General features: G+C 39.9%; 1 protein-coding gene across 20 annotated transcripts in view; it reads left to right on the top strand.

Annotated features, from left to right (window-relative positions):
• The window catches only part of CACNA1G (calcium voltage-gated channel subunit alpha1 G), a 326,619-nt gene that overhangs the window by 227,597 nt on the left and 80,523 nt on the right, over nucleotides 1-18,499 (top strand). For 14 of the 20 annotated variants that reach the window (XM_083727932.1, XM_083727930.1, XM_083727925.1 and 11 more), the window contains exons 10-17: nucleotides 5,213-5,364; nucleotides 6,676-6,861; nucleotides 7,442-7,556; nucleotides 8,202-8,357; nucleotides 12,001-12,069; nucleotides 16,756-16,846; nucleotides 17,570-17,754; nucleotides 17,947-18,393. In XM_083727932.1, coding sequence (XP_083584058.1) covers nucleotides 5,213-5,364; nucleotides 6,676-6,861; nucleotides 7,442-7,556; nucleotides 8,202-8,357; nucleotides 12,001-12,069; nucleotides 16,756-16,846; nucleotides 17,570-17,754; nucleotides 17,947-18,393 — 1,401 coding nt within the window. The remainder of the gene's footprint in view (nucleotides 1-5,212; nucleotides 5,365-6,675; nucleotides 6,862-7,441; nucleotides 7,557-8,201; nucleotides 8,358-12,000; nucleotides 12,070-16,755; nucleotides 16,847-17,569; nucleotides 17,755-17,946; nucleotides 18,394-18,499) is intronic. The other 6 variants (XM_083727936.1, XM_083727935.1, XM_083727933.1 and 3 more) reach the window with 1 other exon arrangement.

Here is an 18,499-nt window from a genome sequence, read left to right as displayed (position 1 = left end):
AAGGCCAGGTCTTGTCCTGATTTACACAGAGACAAAGTTGTTGAACACTGTCATATAACATTTATTTGAGATGGACAAAGCTGTGCATGGAGTAATTGAGGTTAGACATCTGCTTGTAAAGTTCAAATTACCATAGATTATTTTTGAGGATGAGGTTACTTTTCTTTCACCATGTTCTGAATGCATACCCTGACAGCTAGAAGTGACCTTGATTTTACTTTCAGATTGAGGGAAAGTTTCCATTTTTTGAGGCTCTACATCATTATAAGGGAGCAAGACTTTTGAGAAGACTTTATCTGCTTTGGGGTAAGAGAAAACTCCACAGGAATCCTAGGTATCAAGTGACTGAAAGGAGAACATAGAGTTGGAAGGACATCCTTGGGTTTAGTGGTTTTTGTTTCCTCTCCAAATATAGCCCTTATATGAGCCAAAGTGAGCCATTTGTCTGAGGTGGCACATCAGGAGGGGCAATTCAACCACACCCACACCCACACCCTGGCCTGTGATGTAGGGCATATTATTTTAGGGAGTGAAGCTTAATTTTGGCAAATTTCTTCAGATAGGGGTCTATAAAGGCAGCAGTGGTGATGGCAGCTGTGGTATGCAGGTGAACACACCGTATTTGAGGTTCTACATAGCAACATTATGTATTTTTAATGTGCTGTATTCTTCTTTTTTATTAGAAGTAGAAGGCGTACTTTGTTTTCCTAAAGTCAATTCGTTAACTTCCATCATTTCCATTTTGGGCATCAGCTATTTGCTCTTCATTTTCATCATCACAGAAGATTTATTTCATTTGATTATAATCAAGCATCCTGCTTACTTCTCTGCTTATATTCAGCAAGCCTTCTTTTCTTATCTTCCTGCCACTTCCAAATCTGGCAAGCCAATCTGATGTCCTATCATTTTTGATGATTTTGATGTAATTTTGCACACATTTTCCTCCACAAAAAAATAATCAGACAAGTTTAAAATTATTAGAAATTCCACAAAAATGTTAAAACATCAATATTTTAAAGTACTTATTTACCAAGCAACATTAAATTGTATTCATTAACCCAAACATATATTGGATTCTCAAGTTATCCTAAAACTTTTTAGCATCCCTCATTTTTGGAGTTGGAAAGTTGGAAAATTCAACATGCCCTGCCACTTTAGGAGTGTCTTTGCTGCATCAACAGAGCACTTTGCAGGATCCTTCCTCAGAGTGAGGTAGGTGGACAAGGTGGCTCTGAAGAGCACCTGTGCTGCTGTCACTTTGCCACCCCTGGCAAAATTTGTGAATGGGCAAATTTAAAATTTTATAGTTTAACAGTTTACCAATGTTTGACTTGAATCAAAATTTGACAGTACAGCAGCAAACCAGTATACAATTTCATGTGTTCTTTGGGGCCTGTCCACAGAGCCAAACTCTGCAAAGAACCTAAGTCGCAATGTAAGGTTCTTCTTCAGAGTGAGGTGGAGGCCACACAACATTTCTCCCATCCCAGAGAAGGAACTGTGACAGCAGGGACACCTTCTGAACCAAAGTAAAACACACGTTCATTTAGTTATGCGCTGTTTGTGAAATTGCCTTGCTTAAGTATCTACTTTATGTTTGCAAGGGAGAAGGAGGGGGGGCATAACTTTGCCATGTACTTGTGACCTCACAGACCCTCCAAGTGTTCCTATTTCCCAGAGACCGTCCCAGATTTACAGAAGCCATCCCGGTTTCTGATTTTATCCCGGAATGTCCAGCTTTTCCTTAGGACGTCCCTATTTTCATCAGGGAAATGTTGGCGGGTACGACCATCTGATGTGACCCTAGCAGCCTCATCAGATCTAGCGAGCACCAGCTGCCTCCCTGCTATGATCGTAGAAGTCCAGCTGTGATTCTGATGCAGAATTGATTTTCAGGCATAGCTGCATACTATCTGTAGTATATTGGCCCTTCTGGTTTGCCGTACCAAAACTGTGCTTTGTTTTGATCCTGTCTTTGAAGCTGCATTGTTTCTGCTTGAAAAAACTTGTTTTTAATTTTCTTGTTAGTTATACGCCCTCTTTGTGGCCTCTTAAAGGAGCAGTTTACTGTTGCGATCTTTACTCTGCATATATTGTCCTGAACATGTACTGCAGTGAAGACTGAATAGTAAAGAAAAGGCAACATTTTACAAGCCATTTTGCTAAGGAAAAAGAGGGGAACTCCTGAAAGTCTTCATAATATGACTAGTTAGAAAAGGCTGTCTTTTAAAAAAAAATATTCTGTTAACAGCATTTCTGCTCTGGTTAGATAATTCTATCCGTCTACAAAATACATTTCTGCAAAACATGCCCTGCTATTAAAGGTACTGTAGTCACTTACTATAGTAAGTAGTAAGTAACTACTTACTACTGGGGCAGTTTGAGTACTTTGTTTTTTTCAACTGGAGCAAAATAGAATTACAGTCGGATATGGATATGGAAGCCATATCATTATTAGAATCAATTTAACCATAAATTCTTAGTTTGTTTCAACTGACAGTAATGAAGGGGTCTTTTTCTTTCACAGACTGTGAATTAAGCTCGGACAGTTCTAATATATCATTTTCTGGTAGGAAATACAGAGCTGCAAGTGCTGCACTGGGTGACATTTCAAGAAGAAAACTGCATGAAAAATTAGTGTGGGATACTAGATTAAAGAGAAGATTAGTATTTCTACTGTGAGAGCCTTCAGTATTTGCTTCTCAAATAATATGGCCTCCAGGATGAAAATGACTATATGCCAACTCCCTCAGTGCCATTGAGATTGTAAATAAGATATTTTTCCATTCAAAGCACATGTTTTAATAAGGCAATTTGAAACTGCTTTATAGGACAGCTCTCCTACCACATGAGAGAGAGAGAGAGAGAGAGAGAGAGAGAGAGAGAGAGAGAGAGAGAGAGAATGAGTGTATGTATGTGTATGTAGTATACATTAAGTGGATATGTGTGTGTCAAGGTTTATTTGCTTTAGATGAAAAATGTGTTTAATATCTTACATGTTTTAAAGACACGTGCGAAAAAGTAAACCAACGTATTAATTAGGCCCACCTTGCTTCTTCCTCCCCACTCTCAGTGAAGAAAAGAGTACGATTTGAAAACAGAGGCGCCGAATGTACTTTTGCAACTCATGAAAAGTCCTTTAATAAAAACATAAACCAAAAAAACCCCAGGGAATTGCACAGAGAGTTGGTTAAGGGTCTGTTTCTAAATTATAGCTTGCATTTCTTGCAGGAAAATCATGAAACCAAAAAAGAAAAAAAGATTGATTTTTGGCAGTGGTGTTTTCTTGAGCCATCTTAATTGTAAAAGTTGCACATGTAACATTGGTGAGAGGATCAGAACATGCTCATGACTATAGTTTTCCCAAAGACTAGGGGACAAAGCTGAGGATGTGCATAGTGAGTGGCTGGGTAGGAGGACATAGCAAGTGCCCAAGGCAGTTGTTTCTGTCAGGGGCGTAGCATGTCCAGTGCTGCCCGGCGCATTAAGTTAAATGAAAAGTGATGAACATTTGGGCATAAAATATAAACTGATTGGGTCTGAGCTGGTTTGACTGACCGGGAAAGAGATCTTGGGACGTGGTGAATAACATTATGAAAAAGTTGACCTATGTGTGGCAGCTGTAAAAAAAAAAGGGGGGGGGAGGCAGCAACATCCATGTTAGGGATTATTAGAAAAAGGGATTAAAAATAAAACAGCCAATATCATGAAGTATTTATTTAAAAAATCTATGGCATGACTATACTTTGTGTACTTACTGTTTTGGTTGCTGTATTTCAAAAGGATATTGTAGAACCAGGAAAAGTGCCGAAAATGGCAGCATAGATGCTTAGAGAGCTGGAGCAACTGTTACAAGGAAAGGTTCCAACATTTATTTTTGGGTTTTTTTTAATTTAGAAAAACTGGCAAGTTAAGGGGATCAGGAACAAAATAGAAGCGTATACAATTATGCATGTAGTTTCCTCCTCACAGGGCTACATTTTCCCATCACTCTTAACTACTGTTCCCAGAAATCTTTGAAGGTGGTCATGTGCTTTAAATGCATGGTCTGCATCAGCCCTTAGGTGGCTTTTTTTTTCCAATGGCAAGGCTTTAAAAGAGGATTAAGTAAATGCATGGAGGATTAGACTGGGGAGCAAATGTGAGGCAGTGCCATGGCCCTCGTGACCTTACAGTGGCCTCCTGTTTGACCATTGTGGGAAGCAGGATACTGGACCAGATAGGCCTTTGGTCTGATCCAATTGGACTCTTCTTCTGTTCTTATATTACTCTACTGTTTGTTTCCTCCTTGTTAAGAGTTTAAGCAGGCGATAACCAGAGAGGTGGCCTTTTCAGCCATTGTGCCTCACCTATGAAATTTGCTCCTCAGAGCGGCTTGCCTGTTGCCAACTTTATTTTCTTTTAGATACCAAGTAGAACCCTTTTGTCTCCTATGTGTGTGTTATTGTTTTTAAACCTTTTAGGCATTTTGAAATGTTGCTGATTGTTCTGTTTTTGTCTGCTGGGTTTTCAAAATTATGGTATAGGTATCTCGGTTTTGATACTTTAATAGTGCATATTTCCATGGAACCAATTTAACTGAAGCGGTGTATATACCGTATATGCTTAAGAATTTGAGACTAAGTCTCACACTGCATGCTCAAAAACAAAGAGGGTTCTGAAGATCACTCCTCATTATTTAAAATATTGATTTCATGTTGCAGTTAATTTCCCAAAGTTCCTTAATTAGTGAGTGTATATAAGGATCGAGGATAATGTGCCCTTGAGCTCCCTGTGCTACTTTATTTGTGAGATTATGATACACATCTCAATGTCTTTTAATAACTATCTTGCAGTATTTAATGTGTACTAATTACCTGTGAAACATATAATGCCATAAAGACTAATTTAAAATCTCTTGCTAATTTATTGCTCGTCTTGTCACCAGAAGATAGGGAGCCGGGGGTGATATCAAATACCAAATTCCCCCTCATAGCTGCTGTTCATAGTGTGCTAGGGTCAGTTTCGGGAGTTACAAAAAAGCACTGTAGGAGCCAACAAATAACTTATAGGCCAGAGATTCACCAGCATTGTCTTGCTGACTTGTACGAATACAGTAATTACTGAGTTGACATTTACTCGCATCTCTTGGAACCGCCTGGCCTATCAGAGCACAAATTTTGTTCATCTTGACATATATATTTTTCTTTCTCCTTTTTCTTCATTTCTCCAGCCTGAAGAACTCACCAATGCACTGGAAATCAGCAATATTGTCTTCACTAGTCTCTTTGCCCTAGAAATGCTTCTGAAACTGCTCGTGTACGGCCCTTTTGGCTACATCAAAAATCCATACAATATATTTGATGGGATCATCGTAGTGATCAGGTAACTGGCCTGGAGTTGTCATTTTATGTGAGCAGGTAAAGTGATTTCTCCCAACTGGGCTGTTTAAAATAAAGCTGCGGGAAAATAGTAAGGAACGTCTGAAATGTTTATGGAGGTCTCGGTTCTTTTGCTCTCTCTGTTAGAATATGTGCTCCAGAACTGCTGTGAAAACTTCCTAAAAACCAGCGCTGTCTCCCGTCTCTCGTGATTATGTGCAACAGCACCATTTTGATAACTTCTTCAGGGGAATTTCCTACATAGGGGAAGCACTGAACAGCAGCTACTTAAATGCTATTTTCCTTCCTTGTGGCAGCCACACACTGGGAATGGCAACCAAGAATGTACCTGTTTCCTTTAGCACATATTATCTTTAAAAAGTGCATGACCAAAAAAAAGATATTTCTATCTGCAGAACTTTCCAGTTGAAGAGATCGTTCAACATTTACCACTCATCCATTAAGTAAAGTATCCTCAAAGTGGGCTTATACCTATCTGGCTGCTTGTTCAGTTTTCAGGCACATGCAAAATATGTTAGGAGTGTATGCTGGCATAATTCTTTTTAATTCAAATGCAAGTTCTGGCTAGAAATTTAAAATTTTCAGAAATCCTAAGGTCTGGGGGGGGGGAGCTGAAATATATGCAGTACTCAGTAACTTTGTCCACCTTAAACATTAACAGTTTAAGAAAATGAAAAGTGTTGGGTATATAACTTTATTAGCTGTTAACACACCAAACAGGAGCATTTGGTGTATTTATGAAATATTTTTTCCCCAAATCATAATTGCATATGTACCCAGTCTCAAAACGTGTATCAACGTTATAATAAACAAAATGAGATTGTTTGCATCTGGAAGCAGTATACATACGGAAGAATATACTACAGAAAGAGAACAAATTGATTTTTCCAGAGAGAAAGCTCAGAACAGCACAATTCTTGTGATGTAATTAAATTTCACAGATAACTTTGCAATAGGAAAATATGAGGTCCCCTCCCCCTTCCCAGTTTATAACAACATTTTCAGTGGGTGATAATACTGAGTCATTAAAAAAACAAAACCCAGGAAAATGTATGTTTCTCCATTTGCCCCTGGGCCTCCATATTTCTGCAGCAGATACTTGTAGGTCTGTATTGCCTGAAGTTCTTGTCTCATGTAGTATGCAGCATCCTGTGAGCATCCCTGTTTCACACCACTGAGCTCTACTAGCTAGTTTGTACTATAGGCCTTCCCCACTTTTGCTATAAGCACTCTATGCATGGATGTACTTCTTCCTCACAAGAACCCATTTAACATTATTCTTTTATCTTCTTAGTGTCTGGGAGATAGTGGGACAGCAGGGTGGAGGCTTGTCTGTTCTACGGACCTTTCGCCTTATGAGAGTCCTGAAACTGGTCCGTTTCATGCCTGCTCTCCAGCGCCAGCTGGTGGTGCTCATGAAAACAATGGACAATGTCGCCACATTCTGCATGTTGCTGATGCTTTTCATATTTATCTTCAGGTGGGTACTTAAATGAGCCCCTTCATTCCCTTTTGAAGCCTGTTGTTTCTGTGCTTTGAGGTGGAATCGGCCAATATTAATTTATGTGCCATGGCAAAACAGTACAAGTTGCTAAGATGGAAAGTGATTTAATGTACAGTGCTACAACTCTGCATCTTTTGAAAATGGTAGTTATTTCTTTCCCCCACCTGAGTGGTGTAGTATGCTTCTACTTCTGATGGCTTTAACCCTGAAACTCCCCAGGCTGAGCAACACTTTGGTTTTTAGTTTGTGAACCCTCAAGAGTCCAACAGTCTTCATAATGTGAGAGTCTTCAAACTTTTTCGTTCCAACAAACGAAGCCTTATCATATATGAGCCTTCAACTGCTAGTCACCACAGGGCATGGTGTCAGAGCTCAGAGAAAGTAGCTTACTAAAAGCTGAATTCCCATTTCATTTCTTTTTTTTCTTTGTCCTTCCATGAGTGGCGGGGTGCAGGAGTAAGGAACTTCACTCCAAACATTATTTGCTAAGTGGAAGAGTCTCTTTTCCAATACAATCTTGTTCTTCTTAATATACTCTTTTCCCCCTTTCATTCAGTATTCTTGGGATGCATCTCTTTGGCTGTAAATTTGCTTCGGAGAGAGATGGAGACACTCTTCCCGACAGGAAGAACTTTGATTCCTTGCTCTGGGCCATCGTTACTGTTTTCCAGGTAATGCAACCATTATGGCTAACAGTTATTTATTTCACAGCATTTATATATTGGTTGATGGTAATCAAATATCAAAGAGGTTTTTTAAAAAAATTCAAATTGATTTACAGAAAGAATAAGCAAGCACCCATCCCTTGAAGAGATAACAGCTTGAGATTCTCCAAAATGTCATACTGAATGCTAAGAGAGAGCATGTGCTATTTTTTTTCTTGAAAAAGAGGTGCCGGAACTCACCATGAACGCCTCCCTCATTCTCTTATAATGTCAATGGTGCCCACCTGAGAGGCTAAAATGGCAATGGCACCCACTGAGTTCCGGCTGGGAAAAAAGCCCTGGAGAGATCTATAAGCATTTTGGGGGTAGGAGTGGGGAATGCCTGCTCATAAAATACAGAACCTACTTAAGTTTTGGTTTTCCAGATGCAGTTTTTAGAAACCAGTGTCTTTGCAGAATTTATGTTTTTGTTGTCTGAAATGCTGATGTGAATGAGAAGCTTTAAAATGGCAAAGAATTGAAATAATTTATTCAAATAACAATATGCTTGTTCACTTCAACTGAGCAGGACAAACTAACTTTAAGAGAGTGCAAATGATCTGTGCTTCTATCTCCCTTAACGTGCCCTCCCCTTCCCGCCCCCCAATCTAGATACTGACTCAGGAAGACTGGAATAAAGTCCTGTACAACGGCATGGCTTCTACCTCTTCCTGGGCTGCCCTCTACTTCATTGCCCTCATGACATTCGGAAACTACGTTCTCTTTAACTTGTTGGTTGCCATCTTGGTGGAAGGTTTTCAAACAGAGGTAATGCCTTGAATAACTTATTTATCTTCATGCTTGCTATTAGGTAGTACGGAGGATTTAGAACCCCCATTATCTTATGAGTAGATCTGGCAAACAGAACAAAAGGGAACATGTAGCACTAACATTGCCTTCCTTAACAAATACTTCAGTACAATATAAACCAAACGCTTTAGCTTCTATCAAAGGCTAAACTGAAAATAGCCAGCATTATTATAGATGCAGAATTTATGCAATAAGTACTGGATGGAATGAATGCAATGCCAGTGCCTTTGAACCAGGCTTTGTTGCATTTAGGAGCCAAATTAAAAGCAACCCCATAAAAGCATGGACAAAGTTGGAAGAGGAGTGGTGTTGCTGCCTTTCTTGCTGTTGTTCCTTAGTGAATGTCTTTCTTCCTCCTTAAGTGCAACACTTTGGCATATATTTTTTCAGTTCCAATCCCCCCCCCCCGCCCCCATCTCTATGGACCGATTTGCTAGAAGCTGGATCTTTTGCTAACTAAACTTCCTCTCTGCCACCATCTGCAGAGCAAATCTTTGAACAGAGATTGGCCTCCATGTTTTACTGGCAGGCTGCTTTATAACGTAGCTGAGTCCTCTTAAAACTAGCCCCCAAGCAGTTCTCCCTGCAGCTGGGGCTGGTGGACAAAAATCTAGTCTCAGAGCAGTAAACTGTCATTGTGAAGGTCTAAAGGCAACATTATTCTGCATGACTTCCCAAGCATGCCTTTTGATTTTGGGCTTTGTTCAGCAGCGTCTAGTGGTAGCATGGGTTCTAAATTAAAGTGTTGTTGATAATATAGGTGTGACAGGAGAATAACAACCATTGAGGTCTGTCACCTTTTTTGCCATCATATTCATTCACACTATAAAAACCCATTTAGAAACGCTGCTATGCTTTTTATTTCTTTCTTTCAAGTACAGTTTAAGGAGATGATTTATGGGGGCCTCTTAGGGCAATGCAGCTGGAGTAGCTGTTTATTTGTTTTTAATCATATCTTTCCCAAGTGCTTTTATTTCATTTATGTCGTTTCTGCTTGGTATAATGCCCATGTCTCCATGTAAAAGTATTTTTTTCATCTTCGATAACCTAGGAAGGGGTCATTGCACCAGTCCTTTCTTTCTCAAGGAGTGGGAGATATATCACACTTCAGGCAGTAAATGCACAACTACCTCCTGGCTCTTGCCCAAATGGTTACAGGATTCTTTACTCTTGTGTTGGGTCCTAGCAAGTCTACCTGCCTAGAATGTCTCTTGCTGCTAGTTACTGGTTTGGTTTGGTATGAACGTTTGCTGTTGGTTTGGTATGAATGGCCTGAAATTAATATGGTGCCCAGTACTATTTTCTAGAAAAAGAGATGCCAGAAATCACGATGAACACCTCCTTTGTTCTCTTCTAATGGCAATGGCACCCACCTGAGAGGTGCCAAAACTGAGGTCCGGTGAATTGCAGCTGGAAAAAAGCCCAGATGGTACCCTTATGTCTAAAGGACACATGAGTGTAGCCCGGGGGCAGTTGCCCCCCTAAATCAGTCAAAATAAAAACAAATATGAGGTTCTCTCCCTCCCACCAAAAATACCGGCTACACCCATGAAAGGACATGTACAGAACACAAACAGGTTTGCTATTTCTTTGTGGTCAGGGTGTCCCCTGAAGTGAGTCAGCAAAACTCTATGAATTCTTACACAGATTTAGGATGTTTCCTTCTTTCTTAATTTTTGTTCTATTTAAAATCAAACAGCCTTCAAGTTTCAATCGTTCTTTTCCTTCCTTACAACGTGCTTTGCATACAAGTAACCCTTTTTGCAAATAAAGTAGCAAATAAAGTAGCAAGGTTTACTGCTGTCTTGTCACGTGAACCTTTTTTTAAAAAGAAAAGAAAAGAAAAAAACTCAAATACTTTTTGCTCCTTTAAGTGCCCCAACCCACCCACTTATTTGAGATTTCTCTCTGGAAACTTCTCTCGGTGTTGCGGTTGGTTTTATCTTTGTGATCCTCAAGTGCCTTTCTTCAACTCTGGAAACACTTTGTTAATTTTAGTGCCTGACTGTGCAGGACCCTTTTGTTGCTAAGCAGCAGGCAAACATACAAAAGAATGGGGCTGCTCTAAAACACACATACACACACACAAACTTTAAAACATAAGCCTAGCTGGTGCCTCATGCAAGATGCACACATAACACGTTCCCTGCAGCATGCAAGTGGCTTATTTATTTACTTATGCTCAGTCTGAATTTTGTGTCTGAATTTGAAGCAGTTGTAAGTTGTGCAATAAGAGGAGTGCGACTCTGTTTGACAGAGCTGGTAATGCAAAAATTACTGACTGAGCTGTCAGGTCTGTACCCTGGGGGATATATCGGGGGGGGGGGGGACATTGGCTTCTGGTGAGAGAGCTTTCTGTCGGAGATAAAGCTTCTCTCCTGAGGGACTTCATGATAATATTATCTATGAAGCATATTATTCCATTGGTAATCTTTTCATGTTACCTACAGTTTCTGCGCTTGTCTCAGGCAATCCTTAGTGGCTGGCTCATCTCATATCCCTCTTTTGTGTCAGTTATTCTTCAAACTTGAACCCTACCACAAAACAACCTATGAGCAAGGGAATGGTAGCTGTGTGTAAATAATTAAGATTCATAATAGTAGTCATACCGTGCCTAAACTATGTGTGGGAACAGAGCCTGAGAAAGGAGGAAGGAAATTATGAGCTATTTTACAACATCTCTTGGTAGCGCTTTTGGAATGGGTTGACCATGCCTTATACTTAAAAAACACTTCTATCACAAAATTGTCCTTTAAAAAAAACACCCACATTTTAGCATTTTCTGGCTTATCCTTGTGCTTTCCTTTCTGCAAGTGAGTTTGATAATAGTTTAAATTGAGCAGCTGATATATGTATATTTTACTATTCTGCTTAGGTCCAAATTTTTGACCAGTCATCCTTTCAATTGGTTCTAATTTACTGACATCATTACCCTGGAAATTAACCGTACTGTCACCAAATATGGCAGGCAAGAGAAAATTAAATCCTTAGCTAACAAATTGAAACTTGCATGAAAACCTTGCCTTTTTGTACAACAAAGTCAGACTGATTATTTCCAACATATTTTCTCCCCCTTGAACAGCAGACACATACCCCTTTCTATATCAAAACCTTAAAGGTGGTTTACTATGTGGCATTGGGGAGTGGAGGTGGGGGCTTCTGCTTGAGAAACACACTTGATCTTATGAAACAGATATAAAACACATTACTGTTAATACTGTGCTATATACAAACAAGCAATAAATGAAAGAAGAATTCTTTGGAACTCTTAATTTGAAGGTAAGGTTGATCCCCCCCCCCCCCAATGAAGGATGTTCAACAGCTTGAACTATCCTTTGTACAGAGCAAATATGAAGGCATCAGACGACTCAGGTGTAGTCTGACCTGTTCCACTGCTTCTCCTTGATACGAAATTGACCCCAATGGGTGCCTTCCCTTTTCTCTCACTTTTCCCTTTTTGTTTCCATCCTTTTTATACCGATATCGTTCCCCCTTTGATCCACTCTCTCAATTTTGATGTTGAAATTTGTAAAACCTGTAAACCCGCCTTCCCTTCCTTCCCTGCCCCTTTCCTCACCCTCCTTCCTCATTTTTACTTCAGGAAATCACCAAACGGGAAGCAGCGAGTAGGCAGTTAAGCTGTATTCAGCTGCCTGTCGACTCGTCAGTGGTATGTAAGACCTTGGCATGAACACCCCAAACTTCGTCTGATAGTTGTCTCTCTCTCTCTCTTTTTCTCTCATTCTCTCCCTCTGTGGTGAACAATCACATCATTGCCACTGTTCTCATCATGGTAGCTGTTTGGTTTTGGACTTGTTGTTGTTGTCAAGTTAGCCTTGATTTAAAGTCTCTTCCTTCTTTGAGGGAATTAACAGAGTCCCCTTAATAATTGAGAACCTGTTCTGGATTCCTTCCTTCCTCCCTAGTGAGATTTTTCTTCACAAGTTTCTGGTTTCTCCCTAAAAGATAGATGCCATTTAAAATAATATTTGCATATGGAAGTTCAGTTTCATGCCTTGGCCAGTGCTCTCCAAGCTCTCAATATGCTTGAGCAACATGCTGCCTGTGACTCCATGGATCCAGGTTTTGATTTCCATCAGGATCACTGGGATTTGCTTGCATTTACTACGCTAATGCACTTGCTCTTATGCATGTAGATTGGTTTCATGTTCATGGAGAGATACAAATTGTTATATCTACTTTCTCAATATAAAATTGTTTTATCTACTTACTACCAATGGCAGGGCTGTACTAGCTTAGGCCCAGAGACCATTCAAGTCACTGAGAGACTGCCCATTGGATTAAAGTGAATTCTAAGATAACGTGACCCATATTGTTTTCAGCGTATTCTTGACCTTGCACAGGGTTTACAAACAGGCTGTTAACTGCTTTGCATACCACACCCAGTTCTTGTTAAAAGAGAGAGAGAGAGATTAAAGAAACCCCTCAAAGACAGAAGAGACCTAAAATCAAGCACGTTTTGTGGATGCTCATGTGTGAGACAACTCTGTTCTGGAAAAGTCAGTGCTAAAATCGAGGCAGCTGCAATAAATGCTGGTGTCTTTAAAACAAAAAAAAACAAAACTGCAGATAACTTGGGCAATAATCTCTGAGCAAAATCCCCCAGTCTAGGGTATGTAGGAAAGGTCAAAAAAAGTTTTAATACTCCTACTCTTTCGTAGAGTTATGATGTGCTGATGGACCTAATCCTAACAATGTTCTGTATGCTAACAATGTTTTCTTTATATTAAAAAAAACAACCCAGAATGATGACACAAAAGCTATGTCAAATGTTGACATACTAAAGGTCTACAAGGCTCCATTTATTTCCATGAAATCAAGCACTTCATAAATTGTGCTTCCCTTTCCATAGCCTATTCCTGCCATGTGCCTATCCTTTCCCATTTTTTCTCCATTTCCATTCAGCATTGGAAGCAGCAGCTTTTATTTAGATGAAAAGCCTCTTGTGTTATAGCCAGATACTGCTTCCCCTACATTTGTATATCTCTAATACCCTATAGGCCATCTCAAAATACTTGTGCTTCTAGGAAAAAAAGATTTAAACTCTGCATTCACTCATACGATGCCTTTTTCATCCAGAAAGGCAAACTGGGAGTGCAAAAACAGGTAATTTCTATTGGAGCCCTGGTGGGTGATGCTTGTCTGCGGCTAAACTTAGTGCTTAGTGTACTGACAAAGGTGCTGGTATATTATTTGGCAGGGGTGCTTTATTTCAAAGAAAACATGGGGTTTGGTGCTGCAGGGCTGGAGGATAAAAGTATCTTCCCACTGTTCTTTATTTATAATTTTAGGAACTCAAACTAAATCATGAAAAGAGATAACAAATTTCAATCTGAGGATCTTAATCCAGCTTCACTCTAAAAACCACCAAGTAGTTAATTAATTAACCTCTCTTTTATTCATACTTTTCCACATACATAGTAGTTTGGCTTTGGACGTTTGTGCTAACATAGTTGCTTGCCATATGATATTTTATGCAATGTCATAACGTGCTTTGGCACATTTCCTCATCGAAAACACTTTATTTTTCTGAAGCAGCAAGTCTTATAAAGGCACATATCTGAACAGGAATTTCTCTCATTTTTGCTTGAAACATTAGTGAGAAATTAGAATTGCAGAAAAATGGACTGCCAAACTGAAGAAACCCTCCATGGAGTTATTTCAGGAGTTTCCCAGGTTTAAACCCAGCCCATCATACTCCTGTATCATATTCATTTTGAAGCATATAAACACAACTGACCTTTTAGGGGTAATTAAGTGAGCCATTTATCTCCACTAAATAGCATAATAATTTACTGTTGAGGAAACGTATTTAATGCATTGGCTGATTGAAAGAAGCAATGCAGCTATTTTACAGCTACGCTATTAATTCTGGGCATCATCTCAGCAGGGGGCAGCTTCAGTTAAGACTCCACGCTTTAAATCTCAAGAGATACAAAATAGATAAAAGATGATACCTTATGCTGGACCAAATTCTTTTGGTGTTAAGAGATCAGTTGATCATGAAGCTTTGTGATACCTCTGCATTTAAACTGGGGATGAAGAACCTGTAGCCCTCTGGAAGTTACCGGAAGGCTGCAGAGTAAAGAAAAAAAGGGGGAGAGGTAAAACTCCTATTATCGCTGACTATTGGCCATGCTTGCTAGGGCTGATGTGAATTAAAGCCCAACAAAATCTGAAAGGTTTGAGATTCACCACCCTGCCCTGCCTTAAAGTAATAAGCATTTGATCAAGTAAGAAACATCACCCTGTCCTTTCCTATTGCTATGCCTCTTGTTATCTGTGAAAGCATGGTTAAATCATGTCTAAACCACTAATGAATTGATCCATTAATTGTGGAGATTAATAGATTACTGCTTCTAATCCTGTTTTAATTATTGTCTTAAATAAATCAGTTCATCTTTAGTATACTGTTGGGAAACTTTCCAAGAGGAGAAGTCAGGTTGATTCTGTGTCACAAAAAAACTAATTAGTTTAAGTCCTTTTTAACAGAATACATTCCTCAACAATCCTCACCTACCATAATAGGGGGAGACTGAGTATTTCTAAATAGACCTAATGCCCTACATACAGACCTGGTGAAGATGTAGGATTTTGTGTTTATGTGCACTCTCTATTTTGATCAAGAAGCATCTTTGAGAAAAAGTTCAAAGCTTGATTGGAGAAAAAATACGTTACGTGCTCAGCTACATAGATAAACAGACACAGGCACTTAATTAGAGAAAATAAAGGTCATTTATGTTGATGATGTGTCCTGTACTCTTTAATCAGGCAAAATTTGTTTTCAAAAGCCAGCCATTTAGCATTATCCTCCCAACTACTGCCCATTCTGCTTTTCATGTTTTGCCCAAGCACCAAATGTCATCAGGGTGAGCCAAGGCTTTTTAGAACAGCAATGTAGACTTTGTTGTACTTTGCTGTGGTAGTTGCCTTACTTTAGCTAGAAAATTAGGAAAGTAAAAATTTGCTTGGCTTCTCTGTTATCGCTGTATCAACTTCTTCCACTGACCACATCAAACTCCCTGGAGACTACTCTTCTCTGGAATTATGATTTCTTCAGGAAATCAGACTGGAATAATTATTGTATATGCTATTCATGGCTTATATTTTTGGGTTATAACACTCTCCCATCTACCACCACAAGTGCCAGTGAATTGGATCAGAGGACTGAAGGGGAAGGTATTGAGGGCCCTTTGTTTATGATGCCTGATCTTAGAAACCTATCAGTGAAGCAAATGGCAGAGGCTAATGAGCAAGTGAATTATTTAACATGGAATTGGAAGAAGCTCTAGACCAACCTCTAATAGGGACAAGCTTTTTGTCAGCTTCAAGCTTCTAATTTGTTAGACAGGACTTGCCCATGTGGTAAAACCCCGTTGCCTATAGCCAAATGACCCAGATCTTACCATTTCAGTCATGTAGACCCATGTCACTGCTCTTCATTGGCAACCAGATAGGATATATATATTTACTTCAAGCCATTCAAATAAATGAATTCACACTACTAATCAATAGATTGTACCAGTCTAAATTTTGTAAAAGTCTATCTTTATTATTGAACTTGTATTCTACCCTTCCTCCCAAAGGATAGCCAAACAATAGAAAGTGTCCTCCCAAAAAGGTTTTGACTGCAGATTTTTGTATTGCTAACTATTTTTGAAAAAGCTGCATGCAGCAATCAGATTAGGGGCTGCCCACTTAGTTGGACTTTCTTCTATATATTCCCATTTTCCAGTATCGTCACCCATATTCCCTTACCCACTGTAATCACCAAGATACATTTTCAGATTCCTGGTTAAAATCTCGATTATTTTGTATATTATCAATAATGATAATAATTAGTGAATCGCCTTCCATGTATATGTCTCAATGCAATTTGCAATCATCTTTTTTTTAAAATCAATTTCAGCAAGAAGCATTTTGACTTCCTGTGAATGTAGGTGTATGAGGAATTCGTCTGAATAGCTAGGAAAGTAAGTTAAGAATAGAGTCTAATTTTACTTGGCCAATAGAGCATTTACTGGTAGCTGTGTTTCGGTCTGAGATTCCAACTGATGGAGGTTAAACAGTTTGTTCCTGCCCCATTCAAGTCTTTAGCTGCTTTTGAATCAAATGTAGCCTCTCTGCCCTTCCTGAAGGATTACTGCATAGTGAATTGATGTGCTATCAATATATGCATGCATCATTTTGTGGAAGGTGATGTCCCATTGTGGTAACAATTTCAGTGGAACAGTGGATATCTTGTTGGGTGAAAGGACCCTTTTATTCAGAAGGGGAATCCTGAGTTAACTATCGCTTTTCATCCTGCTTGCTAAAGCACTTTGTTTTGATCTAGGGTGATGCTACTAAATCTGATTCTGAAGGGGAGCTTTTCCCACGTAGTCTGGAAGAAGACTGTGGGCTTAAGAACTTCTCAAATCCAGCCTGTAAGTAGCTGCTGCTCCTTCAAGGAGAACTGTTTTTCATTTTAGTATGAATAGCGGGTGTTGTTTTTCTTGAACTTCTAACTCCAGAATAGTCTCACTTTGAACTAACGTGATTTTGATTCAAGAGAACATAATTGAATGATTGTAATCAAAAGAATTCAGAAAGGAAAGTCCTGTTTGGTGGCCTTAAAAATTTCATACATGACTTACAGACCATTAGCTTAATGGGCCGGTCTCTTTCCCTTCTCATGGTGGGGGGTGGTGTAGGGAACAAGACTTGATACTGCTGTATATCAGCTGGGATCGATGGGTATTGTAGTCCAACCTCATCATGACATCAGGTTGGAGAAGCCTACTGCACATTATGTTGCTCCTTCCCCTTGCCCAAGCTGCTTACCTTTAAGGGTGCTGTTAAAGACTATCCACCAGAAAAGGGAGACTGGCCTTGTTGGTATCTCTCAATGGGAATGGAAGAAGCAGAGCACAGCTACTTGTAATTCATGTGTATTTAGGAAAAGTGATCAGAGGTAAATGAAAGAGAGTAGAGTACAAGAAGTGTACAAACAGAAAAACGTGAAACTCATACAAGGGTGGAAGAGATGAGGAGGAGAAACCCCTTTAGCTCAGAAGCACATGGCATCAAGTTGGCATCAAGACCTTGACACATGCATTCACGTGCCTCCACCCTTAGGGTATGACTTAAATGTCCTTTGTTTTTCTCAGTGATGGCTCTTTGTGACCACCCAGAGCTAAAGAAGAGCTTAACACCTCCGCTCATCATCCACACCGCCGCTACACCAATGCCCATGCCGAAAAGTGCCATCTATGGGGAAGCGGCTCAAGGCTATGATTCCCGAAGAGCTAGTAGCATCTCCATGGATCCTAATACATATGATCTCAAATCTCCGGTACGTGAGTTGTCTTTCTTGTCACGCTGTTTGTTTCTTGTCTTAGTTGTTGTTTCCAAGGGTGTGACATACCAGAGCACCTACTGCGAAGTTTGATGGCTTGAGGCCTTGCTAATTGAGTGCAGGCCCCAGGTGGCTATTGTTTAGCACCTGGCTTGGTTTTCTTACCTGTTCTTCGCTGCTTTGCCCTAGGTGAGCGCCCGGAGTTCCCCACACAGTCCTTGGAGTGCCGGAGGTAGCTGGAACAGCCGCAGGTCAAGCTGGAACAGCATAGGGCGGGCTCCCAGCTTGAAACGTCGCAACCAAAGTGGAGAGCGCAAGTCACTTTTATCCGGGGATGGGAAGCAGAGTTCAGAGGAAGGGGAAAGCTCTGATGAAGAGCAGTCCAGTCGGACTGGGAGCATTAATGGCACTATACCTCACCGCATTGAGTCACTGGAAACCAAAGGCTCTTTTGACTTCCAAGATACCCTTCAGGTGCCTTCTCTATACCGGACCAGCAGCATACACAGTAGCCACACCTCTGCATCAGAGCACCAAGATTGCAATGGTAAAACAACCTCCAGAGTTCTGATACAGCAGCTTCATTTGGAAGATCCACTTCCTGAATGTGACGATATGGATGATGAAGGCAACTTGGTAAGTGACAGCCAGCACGCCTAGACCCTTTGCTTCAAAGGGTTTAGAAGAGAGGTGAAAGTTCTGCTTTTTCTTTGTTTAATTGTTGGGTGTGGGGTTTTTTTAA

This window comes from Podarcis gaigeae, assembly GCF_964106915.1.
Source record: "Podarcis gaigeae genome assembly, chromosome: 2".
Classification (NCBI taxonomy): domain Eukaryota; kingdom Metazoa; phylum Chordata; class Lepidosauria; order Squamata; family Lacertidae; genus Podarcis; species Podarcis gaigeae.
This window is presented reverse-complemented; position numbering and strand designations above follow the sequence as displayed.